This window comes from Ostrinia furnacalis, unplaced genomic scaffold (genome assembly GCF_004193835.3).
Source record: "Ostrinia furnacalis isolate ACB-3 unplaced genomic scaffold, ASM419383v2 OfSCF4391, whole genome shotgun sequence".
NCBI classification, from domain to species: Eukaryota; Metazoa; Arthropoda; class Insecta; order Lepidoptera; family Crambidae; genus Ostrinia; species Ostrinia furnacalis.
The window spans coordinates 21,412-31,970 of NW_021134630.1; the positions used below are offsets into that span (position 1 = coordinate 21,412).

Genomic DNA, 10,559 nt, shown 5'->3' on the forward strand with positions numbered 1-10,559 from the left:
ACCGAAAGAAATTCAGCTTGTCACAGATCCTCTAACGCCCGATTCCCATATTCAATCCTTGTCCAAATCCGGATTACAACTGTCAAATTGAATTCAGTTTTAGATTATATTTCCAAAATTTTCGATGCATTTACACTTTAATATTGTTTAAATAGTCTTATAAACAATATAAAAATGTAAAAACATCAAAAACCGCAGTTATTTTGGTCAAAAACATATTAAAATTTGACAGTTGACAATCCAAATCCGTATAATTTGGATTAGGATTGAATATAGAAATCCAGCATAAGTTAATCAGATGTATAAACAATAATACTGGTAAAGTTTCATCAAAATCCATTCAGTAGTTTTTGCGTGAAAAAGTAACATACATACATCCACATCCACAAACTTTCGCATTTATAATATTTATTAGAATTTTCGATGCGACAACCAGTCAAGTGATCATGTGAAGAAAATCCTCATAATCTAAATATGCATTTGAACTATATTATTATTATTACAGTTGCTTTTGTACAGAAGTTAATATAAAGAGATTATTTACTATTTTATTTTAATAAAACAACCGTGATGTTATGAAAAAATAAGGCTAATGATAATTAGCCTCCTTCAAAAATACTCTGTGGCAAGGTAATAAAAGAAGTACAATTTAAAAAACTATTAATAAATTAACCCACTGATTTAAATTAACTAAAAAAAAAAGAAACAACAAAAAAAGATTAGGCTTAAGTTAATTACACCCGATACCCGAAACATGCATCAGGATTTAAGAAACTTTAATATGTAAAGCGATGACTGTACATGAATTAATAAAAATAAGACGAGAATGAAGTCTACTTTAAAGTTGCTATTAGTTAAATCTCTTTAAAAATTGCCTACTACATAATATTATATTGAAAAAAAAATCCTTGAAACTACGTGTACAGTAATACGTTATAGATATTGTTTTCCATGTTTTCTATCTTTTGTCCTTCAAACTTCTCTTTCTTTGTTTTTCAACCGACTTCAAAAAAGGAGGAGGTTCTATGTTTGTTACGCGATAACTCCGCCAATTATGAACCGATTTGAACAAATCTTTTTTCGGCGTATAGGTAATACCTCAAGGGTGGTCCGATTTAAATTTAATAATAGAAAAAACAACCCCCAAGGGTGGAAAATTGGGGATGAACTTTTTTATACGCAATATCTCCGCCGATTATAAATCAATTTGAACGAATATTTTTTTGTTGAATAGGTATTATCAAAAGGGTGGTTTCATGCGAATTTGAAGAAAATATTTCACCCCCAAGGGTGAAAAATTGGGGATGAACTTTTTTATACGCAATATTTTTAATTTTTAGTTTTTTTTTGTGTTCACGCATTTGAAGTCGGTTTTATTTTTTTAAAAAGTTAATTATCTATCTTGTGTTTTTTTATAATGTAGGTATATGAAAAGTTATTGAAGAAAACCTTTGTTACATTATTTTCTTTTTCTTGTGGTTATCCACAATTTATATTTTAAACTGCATTCGTATGCATATTAGATGAACCCAACGTCTATTTAAATTTTTGGGAAAGAAAAATCGTCAAAAAATCCCATCAATGTCGGTAAATACAGGTTTCCCGACCACCCTGTATAACCTTTCAAATGATACCTTCGCATAATTATGAAACTCGCATCGATCGCATATTTTTAAACTATGGCCTTGTGTGATATATTTCCGCTTGGAAGTGACCCCAAAGAACAAGTTTTCGCCATACACGACATACGTAAACGTGCCGTCGTTTAATTCAAATATCCGTTATTTGCAATTATAATAAACCACGTGGTGATATATTGGTCAAACTCGTACTTATGACTTACGATGGATAGGATTTATGATCTTCAGCTGTATATCCCCCTAAACTTTTACATAAACATATTTAGTTATCATTTATATCTCTAGAAAAAGTAATAGTAAACTGACAAACTGTAGGTATTGAAAGAATTAAGAAAGGGAGTTTGGAAAACTTGTTAATTTACACCATGTATCTGAAATTATTATAAAACCATTCCTTTTCTTCAATTCTAGAAGAGTTATATCCACTCATCACTCAGTAAGAAACTGAGAATAGTAAAATGACTTTTCCTGTAGGTAAATTAACTATTTCAAAAATAATTAGTACTCGCTCGCAGTAACTGCCGGAGTCCATACAAGCTTGAAAAAGTGGTTTTTCTTCGCAATTCCCACCCTATAAAATACTCGAAATATTAAAAATGTGTATTTTATCAATGTTACACAGTTAAAGATACTAATTATTTGAATGTTTTCACTTTGCAGGTGGCCACAGCACTTTCTTCGCGCTGTTGAACACTTTCGTCCACATAGTAATGTACTTCTACTATATGGTGTCAGCAATGGGGCCCAAGTACCAGAAATTCATCTGGTGGAAGAAGTACCTCACCGCCTTCCAGATGGTAAGTTTTGATAGTATTTCAAATGTTACCAAACTTTTATCCGAGAATACTCATGGTATAACAGGCACATTGACAGTTTCAGTACATTATGGGAAATATGTCAAAACTGTCAATTTATTCTGAGATTAATATTTACTCTTGTTTGGTCGAATCCACTCTAAATAGATCATATTGTAATTATATTATATTTTATATAATAACTAGCTGACCCGGCGAACTTCGTACCGCCTTAGCGTAGAGATTTTCTTAATATTTTTTTCCGTAAGAACCATCCTTGGACTTCCACAAACATTTAAAAAAAAGAATTATCGAAATCGGTTCAGCCGTTCACACGTGATGCCGTGACAACGCGAAACGGGTTTCATTTTTATATATATAGATTATGAAGTTAAACAATAAAATAGCTTAACTACTAAACGCATTAACGATTGACTGATCCACACTAAAGCATTTAAATCCACGTTATTACGTTGTAACTAGATAACTGCTTCACTGGTATAACTGGCTTTCATAAAAAAAATACTTTTATTTTTTTATACGTATTCTAAGCGACATAATACATTTTAAATTGTTCTTCTATCAATATGATATACTAGCTTCAATCATAATAATATAGTTATCTATTTATTAACATCTCAACTTGCACGATTCGGAGAGAGATTTCACCATGACATTTAATTTTAAAGGCAAAATCGATCGTAGGCTATAGGAGATAGTTAATATAAATTGCGTACTTTATCTTAACCTTGTTAATTAATAAGTTTTTATAAATTTATAAGTTTTTATAAAATGAACCTAAATTAATATTTTTTATGGAATTATTATCGAGTTCAAGTATTTTCGTATTAAATCAATTAAATATAATAATTTAAGATACTACTTGTGTCTTAACGATATCATTATAACAGATTAGTAATGTAATTTGCGTGTTCTTATGATTCGAGACTTTTTGTGTAAGCAAGTATTTATGTTTAAACCCTAGAACGTAAAGAATTAGCAATTTATCATTTCTACTGATCTCTCGTAATAAAAAGCTTGTGTACCTTTAAATATAAAAGGCAACAAATTTCCGCAGTTACTGACGTCAATTCTAACGACCAGTAACGTCATCACAAAACCAACATAGTGGTCATCCAAACCCGTGCGTTAATCCTTCTTTTTTGTCTCTTTTTAGTCCTCCATCAATACGCGAAATAACCATAGCTGGGCATTAACTCGTTAATCCGTTAATCGTTAATTAACGAAGTTAACATTTCTATTAACGGATTAACTTTTAAGTTAACTTCAAAAAAGGTTAACGGACTCGTTAACTTCCGTTAAATTATCCTAAGTCCGTTAATCGTTAATCCAGTACCTACTATTTACCAAAAAGATACAGCAGGCACGCTGAAAAACGCGTTCTGATAAGTACGTTCGGGCTTCCACCCGATCACTAACGACACATTTGTTAGTAGGTATGTGTGGGACACTCTTGCAACTGAATTTAAGACCAGTTTTCCTCAACCGATTGAGCTGAAATTTGGTATATTTATATAAGTACGATGTCAATGCAATGTTATGGTACTATTGAGCTGGTCTGATGATGGAGTCATGAGGTGGCCAAAGGAACTCCTAAATGAAACGGCGGCATCGCATCGAATTTGGGTTCGTTGGATTTGTCTTTTCGAGCACTTTAGTACTAGATGATGTCCAGGGTCCTGATGATGGAGTCAGGAGGTGGCCATAGGAATTCCTAAACGAAACGGTGGAAACTTATCGAGTTTGGGTTTGCTGGATTTGACTTTTCGAGCACTTCGGTGCTAAATTATATTGTAATTGAACCAAGGCTCTGAGATTGAGATACTACTAAAAAGTGTAAAATAAAATTATAATAATTAAAAAACTTTTTTAAAAACAAGCTTTTATTCTGAAATGCAGTTGTACTAAAAAGACAGACAGACAGACAGAGTTACTTTCGCATTTATAATATGTATTATATATTATATTTTACTAGCTTTCCGCCCGCGGCTTCGCCCGCGTGGAATTTTGTCTGTCACAGAAAAACTTTATCGCGCGCGTCCCTGTTTCAAAAACCGGGATAAAAACTATCCTATGTTCTTTCCCGGGACTCAAACTATCTCTATGCCAAATTTCATCAAAATCGGTTGCGAGGTTTAAGCGGGAAAGCGTAACAGACAGACAGACAGACAGACAGACAGACAGACAGACAGACAGACAGAGTTACTTTCGCATTTATAATATTAGTTGGGATGTAATAATTATGAAGTTGAACAATAAATTGACATTAAACAATAAAACAGCTTAACTACTAGACGCATTACGATTGACTGGTTAGNTTGTACTAAAACTAAAAAAAAAATTGACCAAGTGTGTGTCGTACCACGCGCAGTGTAGGGTTCCGTAGTTATCCGTCGTTACCATAATATGTATATTTCAAGAGCAAGCAATTACTTCATCTAAAGTCACTTTTAATATTTTCTTCTTAGGAATTTTTATTATAGTCTTTTTCACCTAAGATGATCCGTATGACGTTTCGAGTTTGAAAGATTTAGAGATGTCACATAACTAAACCATAGCGATTTATCAATCGATTTTTTTCGAAGAGTTAGTAAAACCTACTTTTAGAGAAATATTTTGTATAGGTGTCATTTAACAAAAAACATGTTTTTTTTTAATTACTAATATTATTGTAACAATTTTTTATTGATAATATTCAAATTTCATGGTTCTTGTTCAAAAAAACGATTCCTAAAAAGTACTGGTTCTGTTTCTTTAAATTAAAAACTATTAATTTATTTTTAATGCGTTTATTAAAGTCAATAATCGAAAAATATAGTTGATTTTTGTGATGTTTTTAATAACTAAGCATTCACTTCAATCGATTAATGAACCGCGGAAATAATCGATTTTATTATACAAGAAATACCCCAGCACTAAATCTATTCCGTTTCACACATTGCGTATACATTAAATAAAAAATATTTTTACATCGTATTTAATTAAAATATAATCAATAAACTCAGATTTTACTATATATGTCAAGACAAGGTAGTTATTTTTTTTTATTATATTGCTAATAAAATACAAATATTTTTTCAAAAATATTCTGCATATGTAGTATGCGTAATATGGATAACCTTGAAGTGTCATACGGATCATCTTACGTGAAAAAGACTATAGGTATGAAATTTAATATATGAGTAAAACGACTATTACTCCTAAACTAATTGATCTATCCTAACCGCTATAGTTTTCCTTGAAAGTTCATAAAGAACACTATTATCATGATTTTTTCGGATTTTTCAAACCAACAGTTTAGTTTTTAGTCCTACTCGAACAAACATTTTCACTTTAAACTTTAACATTTTGCTAACGGATATCTAAATCNATTAAATCTTTCACTGGTATAACTGGTTTTCATACAAAAAAATACTTTTATTTTTTTTATACATATTCTAAGCGACATAATACATTTTAAATTGTTCTTCTATCAATATGATATACTAGCTTCAAACATAATAATTATAGTTATCTATTTATTAACATCTCAACTTGCACGATTCGGAGAGAGATTCACCATGACATTTAATTTTAAAGGCAAAATCGATCGAAGGCTATAGGAGATAGTTAATATAAATTGCGTACTTTACAATCTTAACCTTGTATTAATTTATAAGTTTTTATAAAATGAACCTAAATTAATATTTTTTATGGAATTATTATCGAGTTCAAGTATTTTCCTATGAAATCAATGAAATATAATAATTTAAAATAATACTTGTATTGTTACTTGTGTGTTAACGATATCATTATAACAGATTAGTAATGTAATTAGTGTGTTCTTATGATTCGGAATTGTTTGTGTAAGCATGTATTTATGTTTAAACCCTAGAACGTAAAGAATTAGCAATTTATCATTTCTACTGATCTCTCGTAATAAAAAGCTTGTGTACCTTTAAATATCAAAGGCAACAAATTTCCGCAGTTAACAGCATTTACTGACGTCAATTCTAACGACCAGTAACGTCATCACAAAACCAACATAGTGGTCATCCAAACCCGTGCGTTAATACTTCTTTTTTGTCTCTTTTTAATCCTCCATCAATACGCGAAATAACATAACCACATCGCGTGCAAGAATGATAAACACACTCATATTTTTACACTTATAGCCAATATGTATAAATGTATTGTAGCAATAACAAATATTTTCCTATTTCTGTAATGTTAAATAGTAAGTATATCTTGCTTTGCTCAGTGAATAAAACTGTTGATGTTGTATGACTGTTGAATGGAAACTGCATCCTTAAAAGTTAAGGAGTTAAACTAACTCTAAGGTTTATCCTAATTCCTAAGGTTAGGAATCATAAACGAAATATTTTGTTTGATGTATTTAAAATTATTAGATAATAATTAATTTAATTAAACTCCTCGCAATATTGGCCAAAGACCTTGAAAATGAGAAATTACTGTATTATTGATGCCGTAACCATGGTCTACAATGTTGCTTCATTTCTTAAGATATGGGAAAGTACAGCGCCACAATGTTAGTCATATGAATGTTCCATGATTAACGCATTAAATGTAGTGTGTTGCCACCGAAAGCAATATTGACAAAAATGTTCTCTTATGGTATAAATAATGGTGGGTAATTCGGTTGTTACCGAGTCGATTGTCGCAAGTGCATCGCCATCGCAGTCAATATTTCTCTTTAAAACTTTTACCGTTGTTTCCTTTTACAAACCTATGGACCTAGCCATCACAGTTCCTGAAAAATAACTCTTAAAACCAGAAAATAAGCATAGCTTCCTGCCCTTCAGGTCCAGTTCGTGATGATCTTCACGCACCAACTGCAAGTCCTGTTCCGGCCGTCGTGCCAGTACCCGCGCGTATTCGTGCANAAATAACATAACCACATCGCGTGCAAGAAAGATAAACACACTTATATTTTTACATTTAAAGCCAATATGTATTGTAGCAATAACAAATATTTCACTATTTCTGTAATGTTAAACAGTATTTCTTGCTTTGCTCTGTGAATAAAACTGTTTATGTTGTATGATTGTTAAATGAAAATTGCATCCTTTATTAACTATTAAGTTAAGGAGTTAAACTAACTCTAAGGTTTATCCTAATTCCTAAGGTTAGGAATCATAAACGAAATATTTTGTTTGATGTATTTAAAATTATTAGATAATAATTAATTTAATTAAACTCCTCGCAATATTGGCCAAAGACCTTGAAAATGAGAAATTACTGTATTATTGATGCCGTAACCATGGTCTACAATGTTGCTTCATTTCTTAAGATATTCAACATTCTTGGGAAAGTACAGGGCCACAATGTTAGTCATATGAATGGTCCGCGTGGTGATTGACGCATTAAATGTAGTGTGTTGCCACCGAAAGCAATATTGACAAAAATGTTCTCTTATGGGATAAATAATGGTGAGTAATTCGGTTTTTACCGAAAGACACCATTATTGACACAGATATGTTGGCTTTGAAGGAAATGTTACCGGAAAGAAAATTGGAAATAAAACGGCAATCATTATTTCACTGTCGCAAATCACAATATTGCATCGCCATCGCAGTCAATATTGCTCTTTAAAACTTTTACCGTTGTTTCCTTTAAAAACAGCCTAGGTCCACTACAGGTACTGAAAAATAGCTCTTAAAATCAGAAAATAAGCATAGCTTCCTGCCCTTCAGGTCCAGTTCGTGATGATCTTCACGCACCAACTGCAAGTGCTGTTCCGGCCGTCGTGCCAGTACCCGCGCGTATTTGTGCACTGGATCGCTCTCCACGGGTTCCTGTTCTTGTTCCTCTTCAGCGACTTCTACAAGGCGCGCTACAACAGCAAGAAGGCCAAGTCGAAGAAGATGACCAACGGCCTCTGTATGGTGAGTGCATATTTTTAACGCTATCGCTAAACGTGCTAGTGGGATTTTTTGCAGTAGGAATTATTTACACATTACTTACATTGATACTCGAAGTTCTGCAGTAGTCAGTCGCCAGTAAACGTCGATAAATAAANTAAATAAAGTTATGTCACAATAATAGACTAATCGATGTTAACAACACTGTTTCTCGAAACAAAGGTGCCCGTAATTGTGGCAACTTAACAATAGTCAATGCAAATTGTAGTAATTAGTAACGTAATCGTAAACATTCTTTTATTTTCTATGCTAATGGACGTGTATCGGCGATAATTTGATTTGAATTAAATACAGTGGCGGCGCAAGAACTAAACTTAAAGTAGGCGGGCAAGGTACAATTCGCGAGACCCTCTGATGGAGCAAGAAGGGAATATAAATTTTAAAAATTACTTAAAATTAGACAGTTGTTTATTCTATAGAAAACAAACCTAAATTTTTGCTTATATTCTTTAGAACACATCATAAAAAGATTATCAGAAATATCGATTACATATTTCATTCATATTATGTGAATGTTCATTTCGTGCCCCGAAGAGTGGAATATCTTCAAGTTATGATTAAATTCTAATGTATTAATTATTAAAAAAACCTTGTGGCGTGTAGGTTCTTTTGAATTTTCCATACGTTTCAAATTTATTTTCGACTCTGAGGCGCGAGGCCCTTTTGCACCGCCCATGCCCAAGACTTGTGCCGCCTGTAATTAAATACCTACTTGTACCGTAATGTATATTCATTTGGGTTCTGATTTGACATTTTATTGTATTTAATTAATTGAATCGCCACTGTATGTAACTGAATTACGAATAACACTTATTTGTTTTACAATCGAACCTGTGTTTACACGGTTTTTACAATGATCGTACAAGGAATAATATCAAACTTTAAACTTTTGTATACCGTTACGCCTTCACCGTTGCCGACTATTGGAAAAACACCGTTTCTTGCATATTAATCATAATGTCTAAAAATATAAAGATGTAACCGCAAAACTTGAGAACCTCGGAGAGAATATCCGCAATATTTTACATGTTAAAAAAGTAATACATATGTCTTTTTTTTAACTATTGACAGAAATATGTCTAATTAATTGTCTTGTATTAGCATTTAACTTGCCATTGTTGAAAACATATTTTTTTTATCCCAACTATTAATATTATAAATGCGAAAGTAACTGTCTGTCTGTCTGTCTGTCTGTCTGTTACGCTTTCCCGCTTAAACCTCGCAACCGATTTTGATGAAATTTGGCATAGAGATAGTTTGAGTCCCGGGAAAGAACATAGGATAGTTTTTATCCCGGTTTATGAAACAGGGACGCGCGCGATAAAGTTTTTCTGTGACAGACAAAATTCCACGCGGGCGAAGCCGCGGGCGGAAAGCTAGTTTTTTTATAAATCTTTAGACAATTAGACAATTTCACACATCGCCAGCTAGCCCCAAAGTAAGCAACTTAATGCTTGTGTTATGGGTGCTAGCTAATTTTATTCATTTTTTGGCTTTCAAGGTTTGCGTTTAGCTCTTCTAACTTGTATGTTGATTAAAGACAAGGACTTTTGTTAATTTAAGATGTTTAATCAATTCCTGTTCCTCTCCGCAGGCTGTCATGGACGAGAACAATCTAAGCGTGAAGAACGGCTACAAGCAAGAGGCTGGTTCGGAGATGGGAGCGTCGTACGCGTCGTCCGCCGCCGACGCCTTCGTGCGCAAGCGGCCCGTGTCGTAAGCCGCCCGGCGCTGATCTGAGACTGATTCCAGAGGGAACCTCACCGCCGACTTCATCGATCTTTTGTAAATAAATCTCCAGCCTCAGGCTCAGTGAATCACCTCGGCCGTATGGACTCGATCCTTATGTCCTTTCAACTCACGAATCCACTCCAGTGGGGTCGGCGAACACCCGAACGCCTACGATTAGCTTTAAGGTCTCCGATACCGGGCGCGGAGCCGGAGGGATGGGGCCGTATCACAAACGTTTACTACGAGTGCTGACGAATATTCGTCACTCACCTCGGCCCGGTAGCCAGTGAGCCGCGTGGGACCGTGGTGGCGGCCGGGTCGCGTGGATGCTTAATTACCCTTAGTGAAGTGCATTCCGCTCTTCCCGTGTCATGTTGCTAATTCGTTCCAAACGCATTGAGGTCTGACTGCGACGAATCTGATGACTGATTTATTTAAAAGTGACCTCTTTT

The 10,559-nt window shown here is 33.6% G+C and overlaps 1 protein-coding gene across 3 annotated transcripts in view; it reads left to right on the forward strand.

Moving 5' to 3' along the window:
* LOC114359439 (elongation of very long chain fatty acids protein AAEL008004) overlaps positions 1–10,353 on the forward strand; it is a 29,888-nt gene extending 19,535 nt beyond the window's left edge. For 2 of the 3 annotated variants that reach the window (XM_028313845.1, XM_028313846.1), the window contains exons 6-8: positions 2,301–2,437; positions 8,149–8,340; positions 9,971–10,096. In XM_028313845.1, coding sequence (XP_028169646.1) covers positions 2,301–2,437; positions 8,149–8,340; positions 9,971–10,096 — 455 coding nt within the window. Of the gene's footprint in view, positions 1–2,300; positions 2,438–8,148; positions 8,341–9,970 lie in introns of all 3 variants that reach the window. The other variant, XM_028313844.1, reaches the window with a different exon arrangement.
* The last annotated feature ends 206 nt before the right edge of the window (positions 10,354–10,559 follow it).